Below are 27,371 nucleotides of genomic sequence, written 5' to 3'. Positions count from 1 at the left end.
TCTAAACAAATAGTACTCCTATATCTTTTTTGAAGATATAATTGTAAACATGTCGTTATAAAATAAGACAAATTGGAAAGAAGGTGTAGCATTCATCTATGTTATGCTGCAAGCAACACTGTGTTTTTGTTTTGAAGGTAATAACCATGCTGCCACTGAATCCTCAGTCCTGCCACATAAAGGCGTCGGCAAATCTAAATTCCCTAGGAACAATCAGCCTTATTGATAAATTTGCAAACTAGAAAAAAGCTATCCACAATTTCAAACATTCTAATCTATCCTTTGATATCTGATCTGGCTAAGCTAGGATTTTGTTGAGAAGACTGCATGCCAACTGAATATATTCTACATATCTATGGAGAAGGGTCAAAACCCAACTGTGGCATGCAACTTGCAAAGCATTCAGAAAGAGATCAAGGCATCATTATCTGATCCCTATCCCCACTCTCTTGTCCACACTATAAATACTTGGTGCACACTAGCTGAAATGGCAAGCAATTAAGGGCAGTTAATTAAGCAGAGTAAACTTGTGAGGAGGGTAGCCTTACATGGAGATGAGGAGATTGCCTCTGTTAGCCAAGAATGGCTTGCCTATCTCCACTATTTGGTTCATCACTGGAACACACTTGGGGTTCTCAGATGGTGGATGAAATATGGAAGATGGTGAGCCTTCATGGCTAAGAGAGTGATTCTCATCCCCCATGCTAGGCTGTATCCCTCTTTCTAGCTCTCAACATCTCGCGATCTTCGGTAGGTGATTCTTTCAGTTCTTTGATCTAATTCTAGGTAAGATTCCATTCTTCAGATCATCCATCACAAATTCAGAGGTATGGTGTGAAGAATTGAGGTGATAAGGGAAGTTCAGAAAGGCTTGAAATGCAAGCTGAAAAGGAACAGTGATATGTTCTTGAAAAGATGGAACTGCTCAACTCCTCATTTGTTTCTCCTTCTCCTAAGCTGTGGAATATGTATTGTCATTGCATCAAACCATTTCCGATGACACGCCATTTTAAGCCAAATAATTTGGTTCTGATAATTATTCACTCTCATATCATTTCATTGCATAACTTAGTAGTAACAATGCATATGGTTGAAAATATCATTTTAGTGCTTTATGTGGAGAATGAGCTCCCAGGCAAATGGGAGGGGAAAGTGATTTCTGACCGCATACTTGTTGAAAATGAGCTGCCTTGGGCCGGGCTTGCCTTAGCTCTCTCATTCCAAGCTAAAGACCTTTTATATCTTTGTAAATATTTGGTTTTTCCATGATGATATTCATGGGCTTTCTCGGGTCTAGACCCTGTGCTGAAGCCCTAGCAGAGAGCTCAGGCTCATCTTGGCCCCTGTAAACCTCTCCAGATGGTACTAGTTACTACAAAAGCTGAAAATACATATTTTTGCCAGCAAGAAATTTTGACCATCATATCCTGTTCTTTCCAGAAATGCGATCCATCAAGTTCCCAAAAGGTTATAAAAGATATAGTACTGATGAAAGTGAAAAAAAATATTAATTGATTTACCTGGTGTAGAGTACTAAAGTACAATGTACCTTTTATGAACATCATTGCATAGTGATTTTGTGCCATTTTGTGCAGCTTGAACCATATTACATGAGGTTGCATGAAATTTACCCTTAAATAATTTATACATAAATTTAGCAGTTTTACACCACTATTTGTGGGTCTATGTGCTCAGTACCCAACATTTTACATTCGCAGGTCAAAATTCACGCTGCAGAGACAAAGATATCACTGATTTGGGGGTGGAAAATCCCCTATCGGCACTAAGGAAAACACATTTTTGGTGTTTCTGCGATAGCAGGATGCCTTATTTAGATGCCAACATTTCACTATCTATACTACTATAGAAGACAATAGTGATGGTGGTGGTTCTGCCACCGACCCCCACCACCACTACATTTGCACGTCTTACAAATTAGTCGTTGATATTTTATAATAGTATATAACACCTAATATTTGTTTGAATCAAGTGAATAGCATGTATTCAAATAAGTATGTGCATTTTACCATAGCAAAGCATTGGCATTTTGTTAGTGATCCTAGAAGTTGGGAGAGATATCAGTACAATTAATTGAGCCTTCCAAGTTCAACAAGTCCATCTCACACAAGGTACCCCTTGATAATGCAGCATGGTCTTGCCAAGTCACTAATCCTTATGGGATGCACATACGTACCACTACTGGAGAAACCATCTTTAGCGAGTCGGCCAAATTCCACAATAGCCCCAGTTCTTTAAAAAATCAGGACTAAAAAGCACTTTTAGTCCCAGTTTATAACTGCAATGGGACTATGTGATCTTTAATCCCGGTTCACCTCATGTCAGAGGCTGTCAGACCACCGGGGATCTATCCTAACTTTAGCCCCCTAAAGTCCATGTAGATCTTTACACTCGGATGGTAAAACCAACCGGGGCTAAAGTTAGCAACCTTTATATAGGTCTTCTTCCTCCTCCAGCCCGAGCCATGCTTCAAAATTTCAAGAGGAGGAGGGGAGGTGCTGCCAAAATTTCTTGTGAATTTATTTTGGTGATAATATACAAATCGGAGGGATCTAAAAGGTTAGCAACTTCATCCTCCAATGATTTTTGCTTAGCATATTACATTTAGAGATATGTTTTGTATACATTATTGCCTCTAAAAACTTTGATGGAAGATGATGAGAGAGAAAATTTATTTAGGGAAGAAAGAATATAGAAATTTGTTTATTTAGATTTTTATTAAAAAAAGTGATAAAAGAGATGAGAAATAAAAAATATAGAAAATTAATCTAAAAGGATAGAAAACTAAGTTAATTTAGATTTAAAATATGTACAACACATTAAATATTCATTTATAGCTTTAAAAATAATTAAAACATGAATAATATGTGGGATTATTGTGTATTTATTGTATGAATAATTATATATAATTATTGTATGATTATTTACTTGGTTTGACCTTCGTGGATTTTTTTTATGATGTTGTGCATTTCATGTAGATGGATTGGCAATGGATATACACTACGGACCGATGGTCGAAATAGTTTGTTGATGGCGTGTATTTTTTTTAGTGTGGCCGATGCTAACAAGCATAAGGATTTTATATGTTGTCCATGTGATAAGTGCAAAAATCAGAAGGAGTATTCTACATTAAAAACTATTATTTCCGCTTGTTTAAGTCGGGGTTCATGCCTAGCTATAATTGGTGGACCTAGCACGGAGAGCTAGGGGTTGAAATGGAAGAAAATGAAGTAAAAGACGAGAACATTCCGAACTGGGCTCGGTACGGTGGATTTGAAGAAAATACAACGGGTGATGTGGATGGGGCTGTTGAAGATAACGACGCTGTAAATGATCTTGGTCAGATGTTGCGGGACATCAAGGAGAACTGGGAAAGTGAAAAGGAGGTCCAGCGGGACGCCCTCGACGTCTCTCTTCTCAGTGCATGGGCTTTGTAAGTATTGTTTATGTTAAATTTATTTGGTTCCTTAGCTCCTTGTATGTAGCTCATAAAAATTCCTTTTATCTGTTGTGGAATGGAGATTCAAAAGGGCCGTAGGCAAGGTAATTACAATACTGGATTCATTGACCCCCACAAAGTTAACACGAAATGATCACCAAGTATGAGAAAGACACAGAGGACAATCTTCTCCATTTCCTAGTGCAACAGCATTTCAAGACGTTCATATTACTGGCGTACAACATAGAGTGAGTTTTTACTGCCTTTCGTACAAATTTCTTTCTTGTACATCTACATATATATAGTTTCATATATATCATCTCAAGCAATTTGCAGATTCCACTGGGTCCTTTTTCTTTTCGGCCTTGACACATGCAGAGTCCATGTCTATGACTCAATGGATAAACCGGAGTCTACGTTCACAAAGATTTTTGAAGTGATAGACAGATAATGCCATCTATTCCACTGTCATTATGAAATTTGCTATTGCTACTATGCTGATCTTAGATAATAATTAATCAGAGCTTGCAACTGTACGTATGGTATGGGCTTGGTTCCGTGAATTGGTCACAGGGTCTTAGAAAGAAAAACTTAGTCAGAGGTTTGATTTTCCAGTGAGTACATGCTCCAAAATTATATTGAATCATTAATTTGCTCTAAAATAGAAATGTATATTAAATCTCTCATCGTTTCTCCTTTAGTGTGCAAAGCAGGACCAGGGGAATAACTTCTGCGGCTACTACATCACGTCTGCAAGTATACCCACTGCCTATCAACCCAAATCTACGGTAACAAGGAATTGAATGTACGTAAAAATTATTCATACATTAATTATGTCTAGATTTCTTGTGTATTTCATATATTTATATCTCATGTTTTTTCAAATGATAGATTATTTATGAGGGACAGACTCATCCATGAAGATTTTATAAGGGCAGTCCAAGAACAACTGATGGGTTTTATCAACGAACAGATTATTGATCCTGCGGGTGAATTCTACTACGACGGGTAGTGTCGGTCCTTCTTCTTCTGAGATAACATCGAAGTAGTATATGATGGAAACATTAGATATAAGGTCTGAAGGAATTGTAATATATGTATATATTTATATATGTAGACATTTACTTAATTGTAAATATATATTTTGGTAATATATGTATATATTTAGTTAAGTGCTTATATATGTGTGCTAAGGAGTTACACAAAAATGTAATTTAAAATAATTAATAACCTCCTAATATTTCATCATCGTCTTCTGTGTGCAAAGGTGTGTTGCTCCAATGCTACAATCATCAGGACCATTCATCAGGAGAATCATTCACATCCTACACGTGTAGAGCAATCTAAATGTCCAAACACAAATATTTCTTTGTGATAATTGCGCATGTCGCTGGTTCTTATGATCATACTTAGGTGCTTCGATGAATTATTGAGGTCAAACTTTATCCACCTCGCAATTGGTACTTATGATCATATTTAGGTGCTTCAATGAATCATTGAGGTCAAACTTTATCCACCTCATCATTATTCAGTGCAATGCACATACATTTTACTAGTAAGAGAAGTTTGAAAAGCATTTAGGTGAAAATATCACCATATACTATCTCCATCTAAAAAAATATAGCAATTTTTATCTAAATCTGGATAAGCAGTTGTTCAAATTAGTAGTTAGATATAAAACAAATGAAGTAAATTTAATGTTCATATTTTAAGACGAATGAAGTGAATTTTTTTTTACGAAATACAAGATTTAGCAGTTTAAAAAAAAGTGATACCCAAAACAGAAATTTTGTATCTTACTCCAAAACCAAACGGGCCAATGACTTTCTCTTGAGAATTTATCTTTCGCAAAGAAACCCTCGTCTCTCACCCCTCATCTCTCCCTCCCTTCCCCCGCCTTCTCCCTCGCGCTCGCCGCCGGCGAGCAGCCCCGGCGGCGCGCGCGGTGTGTACGGCCTCCTATCGCTCGCGCCCCCATCCTCCTCCCCCTGCCCCGCGCGCTCGGCCGGCGAGCAGGTCCCGGCCTCCTTCCATCTCGGCTCGAATCGAATCCAAGGTATCCCTCCATTCTTCCTCCCTCCCTCCCTCCCTCCCTCCGCCGCAGACACACTTGGTTGTTTGGAGATCCCCCAATCGAGCATGGATTGATTTCTTGCCCCCCTCCAATGGACTAGGTTTTCAACCGCTGTGACAGACGATGGAGGATGATGAGAGGGGGGATGGCGATGAGCTGATTGCCGACTATGTCGACTGCCTCATGTCCCTGGACACCAACTCCCGCTCTTGCCAGAATGACGCCCTGATTCTTGAAGGAGCTCCAGATGATGTAGACGACGACGCCGCTGCGGCAGCGGCCGCGGCGGCGGAGCAGGATGTGATGAGAGATTTTGCTCCTGCTGATGGTGATGGTGATGGTGATGCTGATGCTGATGCTGAGAATGATCCCAAGGAGCCGGTGCTTGGCATGACGTTCGAGTCCGAGGAGACGGCAAAGATGTTCTACAATGAGTACGCCAGGTGGCTCGGGTTCCCCTTCCGCGTCGGCCGGTCCCGGCGATCAAAGGGCATGGAGGAGGTTGTAATCATGAAGAGGTTCGTTTGCTCGAGGGAAGGGGCGCACAAGAAGAAGCAGCCATCGACGTCCGGCGAGGCTACCAGTAAGCGTGAGAGGGCGTCGATGCGGGAAGGTTGCAATGCCATGATGGAGGTGGTCAGGGACAAGGACCATTGGGTTGTCTCCAAGCTTGAGAAGGCTCACAACCATAGCCTTGGCATCGGCACCAGATACGGGTATCTTCGTGCCAGAGGATTGCCTGATGTGTCCAACAAGATCGCTGCGATGGGCTCTGACGGGACCGCCTCTCTTAGGCAGAATTTCCTTGGGGAGACCGGTGACGGCCAGGGTCTTCTTGATTATCTGAAGAAGAAGCAAGCCAATGACCCCAGGTGTTCCCATGCCATACAGGTCGACAAGAATGGTTGTCTGATGAATGTTTTTTGGGCTGATTCTAGAGCTAAAGAAGCCTATCGGCATTTTGGGGATGCTGTCACATTTGACACGTCATATAAGAAGACCAAGTATATGATGCCCTTTGTTACCTTCTCAGGTGTCAACCATCATCTTCAGACAGTAATTTTTGGTTGTGCGTTTCTTATGGAAGAAACTGAATCCTCATTTTCTTGGCTGTTTGAAACTTGGTTAGCAGCAATGGGTGGGAAGGCACCAGGCTCGTTAGTCACTGACCAAAATAGGGCTATGAAGGCTGCAATTGGAAAGGTTTTTCCAGATACCTGTCACCGCTTCTGCAAGTGGTATATTTTGAGTAGAACCAAACAAAAATTATGTCATGCATACTCTGAGCATCCGGACCTGAGGGATGAGATAGAAAGCTGTGTGATTGAATCTGAAACTATCTCTACTTTTGAAACATCATGGATGTCAATCCTCGAGAAATATGACTTGAGAAAACATGCATGGCTTCAAGCAATTTACAATATACGCCAAAAGTGGGTTCCTTTGTACATGATGGGTACATTCTTTGCAGAAATATCACCCACACAAAAATTGGAGACCATGAATGACTTTTATAAGAAATACTTCAATACAAAGACAACGCTGGAGGTTTTCCTTAATCAATTTGATTCGACCATGACAAGTCGATATGAAAATGAAGCACAAGCAGATATAGACACTCGGTTAAATGAGGCAACTACAATTACTGCATCGCCAATAGAGAAACAGGCAGCAAGCACTTACACAAAAGCAGTCTTCAGTAGGTTTCAAGAAGAATTCACAGAATCCTTGGGTTATATCATTCAGAAAACTGAAGAAGGCAGAGTAAGCAAATTCAGCATCACAAAAGATGAAGATGATCCATCAGACACATTCTGTGTGACTTATAATGCTTCCAGTAAGATGGCAAAGTGTAGTTGCAAGTACTTTAAGTTCTCAGGTATTTTATGCCGTCATATTCTTGGAGTATTCATAATAGTTGATCCACGCACACTTCCACCTGATTACTTTTTGAAACGTTGGACGAGGAATGCCAGACATGATGAATTGTTGGAAGACAACAGCAATAACCACAAAGATGCTACTTGTCAATCCATTACAAGCCGTTACAATGTCCTGTGCGCTGATGCCATCAGATGTGCTGACAAAGGATCTGCATCAAAGGCTGTGTATAAAGCAGCAAAAGACATCTTACAGAAGGCATATGAAGAAATCATTGCCTATGAAAGAAATCCTGGCAGAGGATTACAAAGGGATGCTATAAACATCAATGAGGATATCACAATAGATGATACCATGAATGATCAATCTTTGCCAGATTTCTGGACAAAAGGTATGTTAATCTAAATTATATTAAACGTTGTGTAGATTATATTAAAGGTATTTGGCATCAGAAGTGCAAGGTTTGTAATGATATTGGGTTACTGACGTTTATTGTTTTGCTTGATTCTTCAAAATTACTCCTGAAGCATAGTCAGAATCATTCACTGATTGTAACACTTCCTAACCCAAAGGAATGTAAGCAGAGGTCAAACTGTCATGCCAACCTTTTGAAATGAACGCAATATTGCTTTATGAAACTTGCTTCTCATGTTATTGGTAGAAGATACATCATCAGGCTTAGGATCTAGAATTGAATTGTAGATGTTTTAACAGGATTAAATTGTAGAATATAAGATTGAACCTGATTATATAGATGTATTTCCCTTTATACCATGCGTCTTCACTCTTAATAATGGTTTTTAGTTGTGCTTTAGATTTGAATAAATAATTGGTGAATTTTTACAATTGAGAGGACATATGCAAGCAATTATTTGTATTTAGTTACTGGAATCAGTAGAATTAGATTTAGTTATGATCCTGATCATACCCAAAAAAAGCACCCTAAAAAGAGTGCAGAGTCACAGATCTCTTAGACTCAAATTGAGATGACAACCATCATAAAACATTGTGTGATGTGCATTGGTACCATATCAAATGCTTTCTTATCAGAGTCAAGCCATGCAAAAAATGATGCATTTTCTTTGCCTTTACAGGAACCTAAAATCTTCTAGGCCAGCTTCTTGGCAACTCTCGATCTCCAATCTGAATGTATATATTTTTGTCTTCTCTTGGAGATGCGATGCAAATTACCACCATTGCATGGTGTCATGCTTGACATGCAATTTCCATGTTGAATTGACCAGTGGAGAACAGCATATGGACCAAGATGAAAAGAGTTTCCACCGATGGTAAATGAAAAATGTTATTATATGACTATATGCTCTTTAATTTTATTTTCTGCTACTTCAGTATCAGTCTTGCCAAAAAAAAAAATCAGATAGCTCTTGTTACCCTTCATTTTTTAAAGCTTAAACAGCATAACAGCATAAGATGCCTTATTATGTTGCCATCACGCAAATATAAGCCCGTTAAAATTTATTTTGGAAAAAGTATGGAATATTTCCCAAAGAACATATTATTTTGCTTTATAGCCAGTCTGTTTAAGAGTTAGATGTCTTCTTAGGAAGTTACAAGAGGAAGGTGTTTTCAAATCTAATTTTCCTTTCTTGATTACTTTGCCAAAAGTGGATCTTAAGAGGGAAAATGGGGGGCCTAATGTGACTTAAGGGTGGGTATTTAACATAATTTTCCGTACTCTCCATGCTAGCAAATTATTTTCTTCTGCCAGTTTAGATTTTTTTTAAAACATGAAAATAGTTTAGAATTTTCTTCTGCCATAGGATTTTTTTCAATCTTCAAAAGACGCTCGTACTTTCTTGATCTTATGAAGAAGGGGCTTTCCTTAGCTGCGGACTTTGGGATCTTGAGAGTAGACCATCCATGTCTTACGTTAGGGAATCCAAATAAATCCAAATCCTCTGACACTCCTTTTCAGCTGCTATTTGAATACATGTTCAGATGCAAAAGAGCTCGACTTCGAGTATGGTCTTGTTCTTAACTGCTTGAGAGACCCCTATGGTAGCCAGTTTAGAACTTTGTGTCGTAACTCCTATCATAAATCAATTTCTGACCCTTGAACTCTTCTGAAACCCACATGGTTGTTTTTGACTGTCAACTGATAAAATCTGAAAAATGACACCTTTGATCCACATTCCACAACTGTTTCTGTTGATATGTAGTGATTTTCGCTAGTGTAAACTTATATTATGCATGTTCTATTGATGTGAATGCTGCTTAGTTTGGTTCACATCAAAGAAATTCAGCCAATAAGAGTTCAAGTCTTCAAAAACCACAAACATGCTAAACCAAAATCGTGGTGAAATAGGGTTCGAGGCGTTATTTGTCTGGTTTTGGAAGTTTAGGGGGGAAATATGACCATATTTTTTTTCTGGGTGAAAGTAATAACGTGCAATATGTCTTGTTGCACAGGATTCGGATCAACAGCAACAATATGGGTTGAGACTTGGAAGCTCCCTTTTGAAATGTGCATCAGATCCACCCTGCTTGCCAACTTTAATCCTTGAGATCACTGCGCCTATGAGATTCATTTGGGCATTTGGCCATTATGGCTAGTTGATAGTTGTTCGTCAGACATCAGCCGTTGTTGCATCAACATCTCAGATGTTCAGAACGCACTCAAGTATCAGGAGTACTGACGCAATCAAACAATACTTCCAAAGATTTGGATTAAGACTAGCCTAAATGATGCTTGAACTGAAATTAGTACTGAGTGTTCATGGAGATGGAGGCGAGGGTTGTGATTCTTTGATCATAGGATTAAGGCTGTTAGGGTAGGAAGCTGTGCAACCATTGATTACTTCTTTCTTTTTCTTTTTGTCCAAAGATGGGTTAGTAGAAGGAAGCAAAACCAGTGTAGCCTATGTCAATGTTGTTAATGAATTGTAAATTGAGGTGAAATGGTTGAGATCTGTACCGTTAACCTTGTAAAAGGTGTCCTGTTTCATCATAGTTTATCTGGGTATTTACCAGTTCACGTAACCTTGTAAAAGGTGTCCTGTTTCATCATAGTTTATCTGAGTATTTACCAGTTCACGTATTAACTTTGCACTGGTGTAAACAAAAATATTTACATCGGTCTAACGACAATGATAAACAGATTTGCGACAAAATTAATTTCATAGATCGATTGTACACCAAAATGCCATTCCATTATGCAAGAGAGATGAGCTGAACGGATTACATATGGACTCATGCAAATGCATCCATATTTTTCTTTATTCTTCCTTTATTTGTGCACTAAATTTAGTTATGTGCACATGGTGTAACACAGTTTATAAACTAGAAATCCCATCTTTTCTTGACATTGAACATTATGGCTGAATTCTTTACATTGTCTTGTGGAACTTTAAGCGTCAACTGAACTTTAGCCTTCATAGGCACCTCCTTCGTCTTGCCCCCTGCATCTCCAACCTGCATGCCAGGACGCAATTTGCGTCAACTTCTTACAGTGCAAAAATATAGCAAGGAACAATTATTTGGCACCTAATTTAACTGAGGTTTGTAGCTTATGCAGTTCAGGAAATGCTAGACATACTGGAAAAATGCTATTGCTAATCTATGGTCTCGGTTGTTTTCTGATGAAAATGCGATCTCGGATGTTGACATTGAAAATTTGAAATATAGGTGAATGCTTACCCAAAGAGATGCCCATCCAAGCCTTTGGTCAGACTCATAACCAGCTTTCCACTTGACATGCTTACTGGCCTTGTGTTTATAGATAGCACTCCAGTAGTTTGTGTCAAACTGGTACCGGTAGCTGAAAATGGTAAATACCATATAAACATATTAGCAGGGTACTCAAGCTTCCCATAGTGTCCAGAGCTAGGCATTCTTATAGGTGTGCAATCTCATCCATAAAGCATGAACAGTACATAAGTGTCTAGATTGAGTTTATGTTACATTTCCTTAGTTTTAAAAATGAGTTTTATGGGTCAAGTCATCCCAACTATATAAGGATGGATTGTCTCTCTTTTCACTAAGCGATAAAGATGAATTAATCTAGCATCCGCGAAGGTTCTTCATCCTTGTTCCACAGTCTCCTCAAGCTAAAAGATCTATCCCCTTCAGCTTTGCTTAGCTAGGTGAACTAAGGTTCATCACATGTATTGTCACATATGGTGTTTCTAGTATACACAACTATTTCAAGCTGTATTGGTGACGATGACTTGCACTACAGCAGCTTACCTTAACTTGTCTGAAGGAGTGAATTGGCGCTTAAATGCAAAGGATAGTGAATTGGATGGTAAAGAGAGGCTTGGAATAAATGATAACTCTTCATCCTATAAAATACAACAAATATCCATCATGAGTGGCACAGTAAAATAAATGTCAATGGAACTGTTGTGGGGCAGGAGGCCAAGGCCCATGACAGAAACGAAGGCCAGCTGAGAGATGCTTACCTTGTAACGATATTTTATGTTCATCTCATTGTCACTGTACAATGCAGTGCAAACTCCATTCAGAACATGAGACCTCACTATGCCGTTTACTGACAAAATCCTGTCACCTTCATCCAAATATTTCTGCTTAACTGAAACTTCACCATTGGGAAAGATGAAGGTTGTCCTCGGCTACATACAAATAAGATCAATGAACTCATGCATGGTGTTTTCTAGTTTCACATTATCAATAACAGCAAGGGCTACAGTGCATTTCCAATAACTATTTTTTTTCACTTCATCTTAGTGACTTGGTTGCATAAATACTGACCAATCCATCAGGTGGAACCACAGATGATAACTCAATCTTGCATGGTGAATCACCCAAATTTGCTCTCACCGCCACTTCCCCTTTTTGCTCCTAATTAAGAGAACAGAAAATGATCACATATACAATGCGGTATCTTACATGTATCATGAAGACATATTTCTATAGCACAACAAAAGCTATGCTATATAATAGCAAATAGATACAAATTACCAACTTATTGTTCCATGTTAAATAATTTTGGCACATACAAAGGCCTTTTATAGACTCATGCCTTTCGAAAACAAGTATAACGTATATGCCACAGATGTGTGACTTCCAAGAACTCATTTCATTCACTAATTTACAATAAAGAATAGATAGATGTTCATATTAAATGACCATCACCGCATTTCATAGGGTCTTCCAGAAAAAAGAATGAAGGCGTTTCTCGATGGATTCATTTTGACTGAATGAGTGACTGACTATTGCAAGTATAAAACTAAAAAAAATGTCCATCAAATTCAACAAGAATCATTGAAGTTCATAATTAAGCAAATTGATATCATTTGATCAAATTGCTGCTGAGTAACAACCAAAGAGATCCCCACAGAAAAAAAAAAAGGAACATACATTGAGAATTCGTTAGTCATATGGCAATTTATAAATGTGTTTCAGACTTTCAGCAGATGTTTCTTCAAGTTCAGTCCCAATGCTAATTAATAATTTCAAGAATGGATGGGAAAATGCAAGCTGATAAGGAAACTGCTCAAAAATAAAATCACTGAAAACAAAACAGATGCTATCAGAATAGCTTCTCCATATACAGAACACACCTTTCTACTGTGGTACTTCAATTGAAAGTACCTATCCAAGTGAATACAAGAAACAGTTGATTTGTCATATTCATAATTGCAAGACAGAGACAAAAGGTGGGTCGAGCAGCTGATATGAAAATATGATTGCTCTCCATTCTGGCAGTTCTGAAACATAAGGTAGTCTCAAAATCTCACAGTACTGCTTTATGAAAAAAGAATGAGCATCAATAGCAACGTAAGAGTTTATAAATCACGCATATTTACTGATGGATCTTTACATAGGAATCATTCAAGCAGAAAATGGCTCTACAACAATGATTTTTACGATAATGATATATGGAAGGACATCTGAGAAACTCAAAAGGTTACAATAAGGACAGAATGGATGACATCAAGTTTTAAAGCACTAGTACTTGATATTCATAAAATGCAACACATAGTGCAATACATAGGATCTCACAATTTCTAGCCAGTGTTCCATATGTTTCCCAACTCAGATCAAGAACTCCAAATATAACACCGATTCAGTTGTACCAAACTGTTGCACAAACTTAACCAATACATCCTAAACAAAACCACTTGCATCTGTTGGCAATGCCAAAAGTGCTCATATTATGCAGAAGGTTCGACTATAGAAAATAGTTTTCAAATTTTGAAATTTACGCAGTCATATCACAAGTATGCATGATTATGCCCAATGATGTATTTCAGCACCTAGAATCAATATTAACTCATAAAGCTAAACCCAGAAAGCAGGCCTGCAAATGACATGTAGACTTTTTATTCTTCCTCCCCCAACAATGCAAGTATATCTGGTCCTTCTGTGTTCTTCACTCAACAGCTTACTTTTAGCTGCCTACTAAATCTCAAGAAAACAGAATATTTCACTGACACCCTTTTGCATATCCCGTTTCTGTCATCCCGGACAAAGTAAGGTCCTGGATTAAATTCCTCTGTTCTTCAAAATGAGATGAATTTATCTGTTTTCCCTTCTCTTTCATAACCCATATGGCTAGATAAATGTCAAGAGCCAGATGCAAACAGCAGCGAAGACGCCCAATCACATTTCACATTAGGGTCAATCGTTCCCAGCAAAGCACTAAATTAAATAAATCAATCAAGAGGTGGCACCTTGGTGTCGTGCTTGGCGCTGAGGCGAAGCGATCCGGCGAGGTCGGCGGCGCCCCGCAGCATGGCGCTTCGGGCTACGGTGTCGACGGCGACGGAGAAGTTCCGCGCGAGGAGCGCGACCTCGGGCGGCGGCGGCTCCACCGCCGCCGCCCCGGCCCCGCCGACCCCGTGGTGGACCCGGACCCGGAGCTTGGCGAGGCCGTCCATGACGCGGCAGGAGAGGCGGTGGGAGAAGAGCCGGGCGTCGCTGTCGAACTCCGAGGTGACGCGGACAGCCGGCCGCCTCCGCCGCGGCGGCGGAGGGGCTCCCTCCGGGGACGGCACAGGGGCGGGGCCCGGGAACGCGTGGTGCGCGCCCGCGCTGGCGTCCTCGTCCATCGGAGGGGGCGGGGGCGGGGCGGAGAGGAGCGCCGGGGCCGCCATTGCGCGCGACGGCGGCGAGATGAGGGTTGGGTTGGGGAGAAGATGAGAGAGAAGGTGGGGGAAGTGGTGTGGAGTGGAGTGAAGAAGACGCGTGGCGAGCGTTTGCGTCTTCTGCTCACACAAAGATATGGTATCGTATGCGTATCTCCAAATTTTTTTTTCCTTTTTTTTTCATCACACGAAATAACGCATATGCGTACACGGATTGAGATTTCAAAACACCGTACCTTTATTATTAATAGATGGGTTTATCATTCATGACAAAATTAGATATATAGTACCGAAAGTTCTCGTTTTTTAGTTTTATAGCACCAAAAATTTCTAATTCATTTTATTAGCATTTAACTTCCCAATCCGTTACTATCTAGAGCACTTCCATCATTTACAGCTCTATTGCTGTTAGATTGATTAATTCTGACTGAACCATTTGATCCTACCTTCTCATTCACTCCTCTTTCATTCCCCCAAGTCCCCGATTAGCACACGCTATTTGTGTATTATTTCTGTAATTGTGTTCTATTATATTCTAACCTAATCGATCTACCCCTTCCCCCACCCCCAGTGCGTATCGTCAAGCTCATTCCGTGTCGCATGTATATCTGATATCCCTCTCTAGACGCGGCGGCAGCGGCGGTCCGCTTTACCCCCACCGCAACTGCCCACCCCTTATGTCCTGTTACCACTCACCAACAGCCACCCATCCATCCTATCTGCCAATCGATCATGTTGCTGTTCATTCTTCATATAGGAGAAAGATTAAAAAACTTGTTGCTGTGTTCAGATCGGCAGCACATAAACTAAACTTTTGTCATTCTGTGTCGCTTAACTTAGCTTTTGTCATGTATCTGAATTTCCAAACAAATTGCAAAGACAAAACAAAAGTTTTTGTGATTTTATCCTGCACAAATCTGCAAATGCTAGCACTAGGAAAATCAATAAGATGCATGTAGCCAAGAAGACATGGACAACTCATTTAAACTTCAGTTGGAGTTCAAGCAAAACACTCTCTAGCTCAGTACAAAGCATGAATGATTCAATCGAAAAGGGGCAGACTAGCATAGGTGGAGGCCAAGCAACAACACAGGCTTCGACGAGCGAATGACGCGTTAGGAGTGGTGCTCAAAAGGTGAGGGTGCAGCATCGGCTTCACGTCGTGCGCCACGCAAGGGGGAGCAGCGCCAGTCGGGGACTCAGGAGAGAGAAAGAGGAGAGAATGAGAAGGTAGGATCAGGAATGCTCTAGGTAGGCTGTGGTTAGTTCACATCAAAATTGGAAGTTTGGTTGAAATTGGAACGAAGTGACGGAAAAGTTGGAAGTTTATGTGTGTGCGAAAGTTTTGATGTGATGGAAAAGTTGGAAGTTTGAAGAAAAATTTGCATCTAAACACGGCCGTAGTAACAGATTGGAAAGTTGGATGCTAATAAAATGAACAAGAAAATTTCATTGCTATAAAACCAAACACGAAAACTTTCATTGCTATATATCCAATTTTGCCTTGATTCATTGGACCTACATGTCAGCAACAAAGACATGTGACTTGTTTATGACATTGGATCCACGCGTACACATCACCAAATCATATTTACGCTTTCGGATTGCATAAAAGATACATTGCAAACACACCACCCATATCCCTACACTCGCGATATTATAGACATTGCTAATAAAGCATACTTTTATGTGTATGTTTTTTTATTAAAGAGATGAGTAGAAACAATGATGGTGCTAGTAAGGCTTAAGCCCAAGCCCTTAGCTCTATAATGTTAACACCTTAACAAATTACTCCCTCCTTCCCAAATTGATCATCATATAAGTTTATACACCAAGACCAAGAACAATTTAAATCACATCAATCAAGACACTATGCACACATGCATTCTCCCACAATACATGTATTGATTAAGGCTATTTCCAACCCTAGACACTAGACATAGTTTCCATAAACTTCACATCATCAAGAAACTAGTACTAGACACTACTATTCCAATGCAAACACCACTATTCTATACTTAAATTTAATGCTACTTATCTCACATGATGTCTTGGATGTTGTGTAAAAACCATGTCTCGTGCAAGACATGGTTTCCTCTCTTTCCTCGTTTATTCACTTGTCACATCATTTTTCGTTCTAGGTGGTAACTTATTTAATGCTATGAACAACATCCTAGTCATTGGGTTGGGAATGGCCTAAAACCTCATGCCAACTACACCCACATATTCTCTCATACTGTATTAATTATATTCTGATAAAATCCATGTCCATGTAGTTATATGATGATCAATTTGAGAAATTTTGGATTCTATTACATGATGATCATTTTGGGAATGAGAGAGTACTATGCAAATTTTGGAGATGCGGAAGTACACACTAACTCAAGCTCTCAATGCGATTGAATTCTGGTTCCATGTGCTAGCAACCTAACCATTGCAGCTTAGATTTAACAAGGAGGAAATACAAGGTCTTAGAGTTTTATCAATAAAACAAAAAAAAATGCTTCGTAAGAATATAAGTAGCACATTTGGTGGGTGTGAGCCATGCGACTCAAGCGATCCCCTTGCACCCTTTCCAATCCCCTTCTTCATTTTTCTCCGATGTCCATGGTACCGTGATAGTGGCAATGGAGAGGGGATCTATCTCTCGTTTTAGTTAAGTAAGTCTATAGGGTTTCTTTAATGCTTTTAATACTTCCTCCATTCCATAATGTAAGACTTTCTAGCATTTCTCACATTTATATATATATTAATAAATCTAGACATACATAAATATTTAGATTCATTAACATCTATATGAATATAGGTAATGCTAGAAAGACTTATATTATGAGACGGAGGGAGTAGTCTTTATCATTTAAATGTATTAGATAGTCCAGAGTATGCCTTTTATTAATGGAATTATATTCACTTAGGTTTATTTTCTCTTTCTATCATTTTTCATAAGTACTTTATTTGTGAGGTGGCTAGTTCATATATGAGATTCTCGAAGAATTATACTAGCTAAGATCCTAAAAAAAAAATAGAAAGGCTTTATTTGTTAAGCTAACGGGTGACCCAATCTATAGCACTAACTTTTGGTACCGACTTGTTATACGGTTATACCGGTTTATTAACTTTCTCAAATAGATGAAGAAAATGCCTCCTGCTTATTCATTTGCATTTTCATTTCACGGAGTTGGTCAACACTTAGGCTGTGTTCGCCAATCCATGTTCCCAACCGAAATAGTACGCGCGGAAAATGGAACAGTCCATTAGCGTGTGATTAATTAAGTATTAGCTATTTTTTTTCAAAAATAGATTAATTTGATTTTTAAGCAACTTTCGTATAGAAATTTTTTACAAAAACACACTGTTTAGCAGTTTAAAAGGCGTAAGTACGATAGACAAGGGAGATGGATCGGGAAAATGGGTGCCGAACACAGCTTTATTGTGCTCCCATCTCATGCAACAATCCAAATTATGAAGTCTCTTTGTTCTACTTTATAAACTTTTATATTTCTCAATAGGGTAACAATAGATTATAATATATTCTCTTATTTAATACAGAGTAACACTAAATAAATTTGGCCATTTTAAGAAAAATAAACACTAAGGGCATGCACAATGTTGTCAATAGTGGTTTCTTAGTATAGCTAATTAGGAATACTTGTTGACATAGAGGAAAGAGAAAAATGAGAGACAAAGCATCATTGTTATGTATAACAACGGCTTAACAACGACTCTTAATCACTATAATATGGAAAAATAGTTGCACGAAGGTGAAAAAAGGGAAAGAATATTAAAAAAAATATTTTTCGAGTTAATAATTAGAGCCTTTGTTATCTCAACTATTATAAAAACATGGTCTCTAAATAATCATATAAAATATTATTTAAGAGACCATACTCTACTATTGAACCTGCCCTAAGAGCAATATTTCTGTCCTTACTTTGTTTAGAGAGAGCAAGAGATATTTTCTGTTCCTCTCCTGTCCCCACACACCAGGGGTCTCCCTCTCTCCTCTCCTCTTCCTTCCACTCTCCTCGCTGGATCGCGCGCTTCCCTGCTCTCTACACCGCGTCCATACCCCAGTTAAGGCCATCCCGAATCTCGAGGCAGATTGGACGGCTCCCATTCATCCCCACCGTACACCGGGTCCACCCACCCACCCCACAGTCGCCGCCCCTTCCGCCGCCGCGAGAGTCAGCGCCCTATAAATACCCGACCTCACCGGAACCCTAGATTTTTGAGAGCTCCCCTTCTCCGCCACCGCAAGCTCTCCCCTGTACCCACCCACCGCCACCGCGGCTACTACCCCGCCGCCGCTATCGCCGCCGCCATCACGAGCTACTAGTAGCTACCGGGCTATCGCCGCCGCTTGCCCTGATGCCGCAGCAGGAGGTCGCCGACCAGATCGCCGCCGCGGCGGCGGAGCGGGGCCTGCAGAGGAGCGGCTCGGCCAGCCGCCTCAACGCGGGGGCGCCGGAGTTCGTGCCGCGGGTCGCCGCCCCCGTGGTGCCGCCGCCGCCGCCGGTGATCCGCGTGTTCGCCGCGGCGCCTCCCCCGCCGCGGGCGGCCTTCTTCGCGCCGCCGCCGCCGCATCACCGGCCGTACGAGTACTACGCGCCTGTGAGGGGCGGTGGGTTCGCCGCCGCCGCCGCCGCCGAGGAGCAGGAGGCGGAAGTGGACCCGGATGCGACGGAGGCGGCGGAGCCACTGGTCGACGGGCTCCCCGACGAGGTGGTGCACAAGATTACCAAGCAGGTAGGCATCTATTTCCCCGTAGATAGATGTATCATAAACAGTAGTAGTATTCAGCAAATTATATTGTGATGATTTAGGGGAAAAATCGATTAGAATGTTTAGGTTTTGGGTTTACTGATCATGTATTGTCTTAAACAGCGTTCTGAGTTGGCTCAAGTACTGAGTAGATGCTGTTTGTAGTGGCTGATTACGCTAATTTTAAGAATGCACAAACATTTTGGGATGCAATTTATGAAAAATTCCTAGTTATGTGTAGAAACAATGTATCGCTAAATTCCCTTAATTGGTGAGGTGTTTGGTGCTGTTCAACTTAGGTTCTTCATATGTGATACTCCTTCTAAAAAATGATCTGTGCCTAACAATTTCTAATATTGATCGTCGCATTACCCATGGCCCCGCCCGTTGCGTCTCGGGTGCAGGCCACTCGCCCTTTTCGGTTCGCACGCAGAGTTACTCTGCCAGCACGTTTTGCATCTCAGGAGTAATGCATTTCACGGCTCTATCAGATCCCCAAAAATCGATGTTTTGGTTCGCCGGCTAAACAACAATCAACTAAAAGAAAGGAAAACAAAGTATGTAGCTGATCTCATGCAGAACGGATGTGCATGGCTCCTTTTTTTCGTGAATGTAGCATGGACGATGTGTCCCCTAAGACTGATTAACATGGGGAGTTAATATCTCCTTAGTTTCTCAAGATGGAACGTGCTGATCAAACCTGGATGGAGGGAGTAGTCTGTTGTGCTGAGCATCGAGAGCACCTGTGGTTGTGGATGGTTATTTGAAACATGGTTGTTGTGGCGTTGTTTGCTCCGTTCTGCTTGGTTTGTTTCTGTTCTGTTCAACGTTGCCCATGTATTCTCCTCCATTCTGCTTTAGGCCCTGTTTGGCATGGTTCCAACTCCTAGTTTCTTGCAGAAATAGAATTTACTATTTAAAATAAAGTGATCTAATAATCTAATTTTAGCCTAAAGCGTGAACAGAATATCTCACACTAACAACCTTGATCTAGCCCCAGTTCCAACTCCAGAATTTTTGGAGCTAGTAAAACCCAGCTCAAACAAACTTGGAGTTTGATCTGTACCTAGGAAAACTCAGTTCCAAAAAACTTGGAATTGGAGCTGTGCTAAACAGGGTCTTAGTTCGCCTTACCTTGCCTCAGTGACACTTAGGTGCCTGCCCTGGATGCCTTGGCATCCTGGCGCCTTTCAAGCACATGGTTGCCTTGCAGCCTTGGTTTGGAAAACATTTAAGTGTACTAACATAGTGAAGTTCTAAATTATTTGGTGAAATTTTATCTAATCAGCTGTTTGTTTAGTGAATCTCTATCATGATTGAGGGAAACATTCCTAATAGGCTAGTGTTATAGCAGTGAGCATCTAGTTTACTTTATAAAACTGCAGAATACAACAGAAATACTTTTGTCCTTCATGACTTTATTATTGACTTTATTATTTAGAATTTAGTGGAGGCAGCTGTTGCAATCAGATCATACATAATTGTGACTCAGCTGTGCAAAATATGTTCCTATGTTTTATTTGTGTATTCAATTTTCATTGGACTGCTTTTTAAATAGACACAGGCTTGTAAATAGGTAGTAGGAAAGTATGGTTCTGTTTGGAACTGATGTGCAGTGGTCAAGAGTTAGGACATTTAAGATATTTTTTACACAAATAGTAAAACATTATTGCTTATGTAATCTGTAATAACTAATCAGTTGACAAATATGTAAATCTTTAAAAAGCTACATTAAATGGAGTTTTTTTGGATGGTCATAAATTCCCAAAGGATGCCAAGTCCTGTCAAATAGCGTTAGTCGTGTTGTTTTGTAGTGTCTAGTAGATCAGTCAGAGAGAGAAGGATAATGTGCTTATTTTCGCATAGATATAGTTATTTAGAGTTCGTCTCATGTTTATCTAGGTGACTCCTCTGTGTTAAGGCTCTCCAGGGAGTTTGTTAGCCATTGCCTATGAGGTAGATGAGAAAAGAGACGGGAGAAGGGGACTGTAGGTAAAATTGCCTTGATTTGATAGGGGATCAACAGATCTGATGCTGGGTACACCTCTTATTCATTGCTGCGGGCTTGCTGCCAGGGAGTCGCACTGCTGCTGTATCTGTTGCTGCCACTATCCTTAGTTCCCTATAGTTTTTTTCATGGTGCTGGGCAGCGAACATTGTTGTCGACTTGTAGCAACTGTGGCAGTGTGGCTAGTTCTCTACCTAACCCTGCTGTATCGTCCCTGTTCTGGTGGCAGCAAGCCTTCTGGAGTTCTGGTTGTTACTAGTTGTCTCTTCAAGCATAGAGTTTTGTTTGTGGGACTTTCTGGGCCAGTTGGTGTGGATTCTTTGTGCCTTTTCTCTTTTTTTTTTCATCTACTCTTCCAGTTGATGCCATAATCAAGTTCATATGGTTTCATACTTGCCTTGCCATCTTGATAATCATGTTGACACCTCCTTATCTTTTCTTTTGTGTTTTCTCTTGCCTGAAACTATTTGAGGACACTTTTGTAGGTGGAGTACTATTTCAGTGATATAAACCTAGCAACAACAGAACACTTGATGAGATTTATTACCAAGGACCCTGAGGGATATGGTGAGTTGTGTATAATTATTTGAATGAATTTAATTTTTGGAGAAATTGATTATTTTTTTACATGATTATAATGATGTCTAAAAGTAATACATTTTTTCAAAACAAAATGGCTGTGGGTAAACATTTTTCTTACAATAGTTTGCTAAGCTTTACTAGTATAAACAAACTCTTTTTTGCTAAGCTTTACTAGTGAAAAAGAACTATCTCCTATTATTTCCAAAAGTGGGAATTTTTTTTGGTCCTCCTAGATGTTGGTACATGGATATGCTTGATATTGCCAGATGAAAGATGATTGTTTTTAGGTTATTAATTATTTTCCTAAATATTTGGGTTAAGAGAGGGAATATTAGGTTTTGTTTGGAATATTATATTTTATAACAAGTCATGTTTGGTGGTAACATTTCTTCTTTTTCATGAATGCAGTGCCAATAACAGTAATTGCCGGCTTCAATAAAATAAAAGCTTTAGTGCATAATAATTCAATGCTTGCTGCCGCTCTTCGAACCTCATCAAAACTTGTAAGTTTCTTCATTCCGTACTGTGGTATGCTCACTTTATGATGGTTATCTTTGAAGGACAACATATGTTTATTTTTAGGAGTAAAACACCAATTTTTTATCTACTGATATTTCTAGCCAAAAAAAATTCCTGTTTTATCTACTTATTCCATTCACATTGCAGGTTGTAAGTGATGATGGAAAAAGAGTAAAGAGGCTGCAGTCATTTACTGTATCTGATATGCAGGACCTGCAGGTATTCATGAATCTTAATCGCATGCTGTTTATCTTATTTTTTTGTAAATTTGTGATAATCTACACTGATTTATATGGCTTCTTCATCTTTGTTGTAGTCCCGAATAGTTGTTGCAGAAAATCTTCCTGGTGATCCCTGTTATCAGAATCTTATGAAGATCTTTTCAACTGTTGGCAGGTAGGAGTTTGCAACATGTGAGCATCCTATTTCCCCTTTTGAGGATCTTAGAAAAATAATATATTGCGACTTTTTAATGTTCTAGTGTGAAGACCATTCGAACCTGTTATCCTCAATCTTCAAATGGCAATAGTCCTGCTACTAATAGATCTGCCAAGCTAGATATGCTGTTTGCCAACAAGGTAATTCCCATTCAATTGTTATAAATTATGTTATCATAAATTCATAATATTGTTGGTAAGTGAATACTAATTATTTTTTATTCTTATGGAATTGTATCAATTACATTAGAATCATTCCCAAACTTTCATCCTCTAGCAGTATTGCCCGAGTGCATTCTACTGCAGATAAATTATATTAGAACATTTATCAGTAAGAAGGCTTACGGATGTATGCTTGAGACTTGTCCCTTATTTAAGAACTAAGATAGACTTCCCCATTTAGCGTTGGTTTCAACTTCAGTGACAGCTAGATGTACTTATGTTTTTGATAATTGCTGAAATCAATTCTGAAAGCTACAAGAAGTTCTATTTTGCCAAGCTGGGTAATAGTGGCTGTTCACTCGAGGTGAACATTTCTCTTGGATCTATGGGGCACAATATTTGTTAGTTTTTGTCATATTCTTGCTTGATTTACTTGCTAGTTTGAACACATTGTTAGCCCTCATCCATATGCTTTTCTGCTGTAAGCCTGCAATTCTTTTTTTCCTTTTTTGACACCTTTATCATCATGGAAGTTTTTTCACTTAGCTATAAGAGATGAGGTCTCATTCATGTTGTGTTTCAATGTGCCAAATCATTTATTTTAAAACATGCGTGAAATTTTCTTGTTTATTTTTTACTTCTTTTTAGAAAATGTGCAACATAGTTGAAGTTGTCATTATACTTTTCCTGAAAATTTGATGTTATTGTTACTTTTCCCAACAAAACAAGCAACATGGTTCAATGTTTTCAAACTGGCTAGTTGAACCTACTCGTATGGCTACCAACTAGACGATTAGTCATGACTAATCAGTGATAGGGGCAGAGTAGCTACTGAGAGTAAGAGGAGCAGAATAGCTTGAGAAAGAAGAATAATCATTGGAGGGGGAGCTGGAGTAGCTCATCTTCTCCTGCTTGGCACCTTTGGCAGCTTGAGAAGGGGAAGTGAGGCAGGGCCAGAGTGCCACTAGGTCCAGGGAGGGGGCTGTAGCCTTTAGGCGCTCAAGCCCAACTAACATTTTCCTCCCCTTCTAGTTGCCGACTATTATGGATGACTAGTTGCTGATTGGTCAGATGACTAGGTCTATAGTTGAGCTAATAGCCTCGGAGCACCTAATCAATATAATCACAACACTGCATGGTTGAAATTATCATTTGACACTCTACAGTTCTTTGAATAATCCTTTCTGCTTAGTCTTACGTTTTTACAATAGCATTTGTTCATTGGTTTGTTAATGAAGTGATATTTATTTTTCTTTGGGAATAGCTGCATGCTTTTGTGGAGTATGAGACCCTTGAAGATGCTGAGAAAGCGGTACGTGTTAATTGTTTTGAATTTCATGAAGCAGTACTTCTTTGACCATATATTCTTATTACTTTGTCTGATCCAATGCAGATTCTGGAGCTTAATGATGAGAAGAACTGGAGAAATGGGCTTAGAGTTAGGTTATTGAATACTTGCATGGTAATTAACTAATAATCTTGTTAATTAACTTTATAGTAGCACATATGGTAGCTTTCTATTTTTCCTGTTGATATATGCACTTGTACGAGTTGACCATGCATGAATATGTTTATCGGTGAAATGCAAATTTCTGGCCGCTGAAACCTAACGTCTGCTTTTGGATATTGTATTTTGTTGTTTCCTTTAGAAATGTATCATATGTGGGCTGATTGATATAAATAGAACTTTTTAGCTTTACAGTTACTGGCGTGTTTGTTCAGGGGACCTTTGTCACTATATGCCCTTTTAATGCCGTTATCAACTGTGACAAGCCCTCCTTTTTTATGTACTTGTTATCTGTTATACATATTAACCAAATTTCTCGAAATTTATATGATACCTGTTACAGTGCAAACAGGAATTGCATGTGTGCATCATGGGCTGCTTTTAATTTGACGTGTAAGTACAGTCTCATCTTCCAGTTTTGGTGTTATTTTTCTAAAATGCAGACAAAGGGGGCAGGCAAAGGGAAAAAGGGAGTGCATGAAGCTGATGGAAATGGCGAGGAGGATGTCTCCACTTCAAACCAATCAAATGAGAAGCAACTCGAAGAACCCTCTCAATTGTCAGATATGTTGCCAGATCACTTGGTAAGAACTAGAGCGAACCAAGATACATAATGTCCTACCTCAAATAACACACAGAAAAACTCCCTGATAAGCTTGCAATATCTCGAAAGCAGATAACAAACTGGCTGTCATATACTGTACATAAAGTTTACCGAGAATCTGCTATTTACTGCCAATCCACCAAACCATGTTTGTTTGAGTCTTTTTACTGGTCCATATTCATTTTGCATCTTATCTCTGCTTTGTGCAATCTTGCTCTTCTTCCTTGCGAGTTGTGATGAATGAAAACTCCTATGAGCACCGTAATGGGTCCCTAACACGTTTGATGTTGTACAGTTTGATGACAGTTCCAATGATAAGGAAGGTCCAAGACGTGGCAGAGGTCGTGGACGTGGTGGCAGAGGGCGAGGGCGTGGCTACCATCAGCATAACAACAACCATTTCAACAACCAGAACTACCACAACGGTCAGCACCACAATCACCACGCCAACAACCACCACCACCAAGGTGGCAACCGTGGTGGCGCTCATCATGTTGGGACTCCGCCCAATCAACAGCAAACCAAGCCTGAGCAGCACCCGCAGCTGCCAATTGGAGCCACCAAGCAGCCTCCCGGCCCTCGCATGCCAGATGGCACGCGGGGTTTCACCTTGGGCAGAGGGAAGCCGCAACCGTTGCTACCGGTTCTGTGTGCAGCCGTCGAGCCTTGAACCCTATTCATCGTCACGATAGGGTATGCGGCGGCGAGTGCTGGTGTTGATAGAGATGGTTGGAGGTCTTCTCTTTTCGGAACATGGTTTACTTGATTTTGATGGGTGTGTGCCTAGGCCAAGTGTTTTGGAACCGTCTGTTATGGTATTGTCATGTGTTTTGAAGCCAAACATTGTTGTTCTGGTTGGTACAGACTTGGTGAGTTGCATGGTTAAGTTGGCTACCACTACTACCATTTTGGACCCAAGTTATATATGGGGAAGGGTGTAAGACATTATTCATGAAAAATGTTACAAAAAAAAAGCATAGAAAAACATGGTGATGCTCGTCTTAGTTCTTGATAGGTCTTCAGGAAATTGGGTCATTTTGACAGAAGGGTGCTCAACAGATTGGATTGGATGACCGAATATATTTTCACCTGTTGCTTGCCCACACCCATTCTCGTTACTTTGTTTGGTGTGAGAGAACGATAATTACATATTATTTTAAATATAATGGATGTTCCATTCAGTAATGAAAAATATCCGGCCGTTGCACTACTAGGATGTAAAAACACACATGTTCATGGGTGTCTATTTGTATCACCTCGTTGCTGTTGTGATGAATATTTTCCTGAATTTCCTGAATATCTGGACGTCATCACAAATAGCGTCCATCCTATTTTCCTGAATTTCTCAGCATTTACTACTTACTTAATTACAATAATATATAATAATTACGATAAATAAAAAAAAATCGGTTACTCTCTCAAACTGTTTAATTTAATTGGATCACTTAACCCATAAATTATTATTTTTTCTCATTTTACTCTCTAAACTTTTAAAAATAATTTATGCTTAATAGCAATTCTCCTTTTCATTTTCTCTTTACACAAGTATCATTTTAAGCTGAACCTTTTTTCGACCCATAGATGATACCCCTTCGTCACACTTAATGCGCACACATTTTACCGATAAATATTTTTATTATAAATTAAATTTTATTTGATGAAAATTTTTTTATTGGATTGTCATTTAAAATTATTTTTATGTCATTACGATTTTGTTGCCAATATTATAATATAGAAAAAATTTAAAGAAAAGATTAGTTTTACGGACTGTGCCAAATTTGATCGCGTCTTGGCGAGTGGGACGGAGGGAATACCATTATCAAAGGTTCAAAATATTTGCAGATTTCATCATGATTGTTTGCTTATAACTAAGTTTTGATGCTTAAATCAATCTTGTTTTTTGTAAACAGTGATAAAAAAAAATATAAGTAATGTTTGCTTATAACTAAGTTTTGATGCTTAAATCAATCTTGTTTTTTGTAAACAGTGATAAAAAAAAATATAAGTAATGTTTGAGATGTAAGTTGTAAAGCATATACCAATGTACATTATATAACTTATATATAGAAAGAAATAAATTATTAGGGGTTGAGTGCTCAGACAAAATAGTTTGAGGGAGTGAAGTAGACCCTTTTTTTTAACTATATTTATAAGACAGTACCATAAAACTACCTATTTCTCTACTTCTTTACCTTTTTATTTACATACTTAAAAGATTCGTATTGTTTCTGCCGTCTCACCTGACAAAAATCTAATCTAACTTAGCCTAACGAGAAATCTAATCTAACTTCTGTCCTATTCCCTCCCAA

General features: G+C 39.4%; 3 protein-coding genes and 1 long non-coding RNA gene across 9 annotated transcripts; 3 read left to right on the top strand and 1 right to left on the bottom strand.

The window, feature by feature from the left end:
* The first annotated feature begins 519 nt into the window (after positions 1–519).
* Positions 520–4,700, top strand: LOC127757701 (uncharacterized). Of its 5 annotated transcripts, none has more exons than XR_008013516.1 (5): positions 520–750; positions 1,719–3,451; positions 3,540–4,071; positions 4,159–4,262; positions 4,349–4,700. It is a non-coding gene; the product is annotated as an uncharacterized LOC127757701 (long non-coding RNA). The 5 variants fall into 5 exon arrangements; XR_008013515.1 differs by having other exon boundaries at positions 520–2,577; positions 2,997–3,451; XR_008013514.1 differs by having other exon boundaries at positions 520–3,451; positions 3,540–3,705; positions 3,794–4,071.
* Positions 4,701–5,287: 587 nt separating this feature from the next.
* LOC127757164 (protein FAR1-RELATED SEQUENCE 5-like) lies at positions 5,288–10,408 on the top strand. Its single transcript, XM_052282605.1, has 4 exons — positions 5,288–5,513; positions 5,632–7,803; positions 8,507–8,701; positions 9,843–10,408. Exons 2-3 carry the CDS (start codon positions 5,655–5,657, stop codon positions 8,512–8,514), a joined length of 2,157 nt encoding a protein of 718 aa, XP_052138565.1. The 5' UTR covers positions 5,288–5,513; positions 5,632–5,654; the 3' UTR covers positions 8,515–8,701; positions 9,843–10,408.
* Positions 10,409–10,602: 194 nt separating this feature from the next.
* On the bottom strand, positions 10,603–14,577 carry LOC127757165 (outer envelope pore protein 37, chloroplastic-like). 2 transcript variants are annotated; one of them, XM_052282606.1, is made up of 7 exons: positions 14,069–14,577; positions 12,956–13,102; positions 12,144–12,233; positions 11,834–12,004; positions 11,619–11,713; positions 11,070–11,190; positions 10,603–10,844 (listed from the first exon to the last, which is right to left on the bottom strand). In XM_052282606.1, the coding sequence occupies exons 1-7, from the start codon at positions 14,489–14,491 to the stop codon at positions 10,713–10,715; spliced, it is 1,179 nt and encodes a 392-aa protein (XP_052138566.1). In that variant the 5' UTR covers positions 14,492–14,577; the 3' UTR covers positions 10,603–10,712. The 2 variants fall into 2 exon arrangements, with proteins under 2 accessions (XP_052138566.1, XP_052138567.1); XM_052282607.1 differs by lacking the exon at positions 12,956–13,102.
* Positions 14,578–18,718: 4,141 nt separating this feature from the next.
* LOC127757204 (la-related protein 6B-like) lies at positions 18,719–26,049 on the top strand. Its single transcript, XM_052282668.1, has 10 exons — positions 18,719–19,228; positions 21,737–21,818; positions 22,242–22,336; positions 22,500–22,571; positions 22,669–22,748; positions 22,834–22,930; positions 24,216–24,263; positions 24,345–24,413; positions 24,902–25,042; positions 25,358–26,049. Exons 1-10 carry the CDS (start codon positions 18,851–18,853, stop codon positions 25,730–25,732), a joined length of 1,437 nt encoding a protein of 478 aa, XP_052138628.1. The 5' UTR covers positions 18,719–18,850; the 3' UTR covers positions 25,733–26,049.
* Positions 26,050–27,371: the final 1,322 nt, after the last annotated feature.

The sequence above is a fragment of the Oryza glaberrima genome, chromosome 12 (assembly GCF_000147395.1).
Source record: "Oryza glaberrima chromosome 12, OglaRS2, whole genome shotgun sequence".
NCBI classification, from domain to species: Eukaryota; Viridiplantae; Streptophyta; class Magnoliopsida; order Poales; family Poaceae; genus Oryza; species Oryza glaberrima.
Note: the sequence above shows the minus strand (reverse complement) of the source record. Positions and strands in the feature narration are given on the sequence as shown.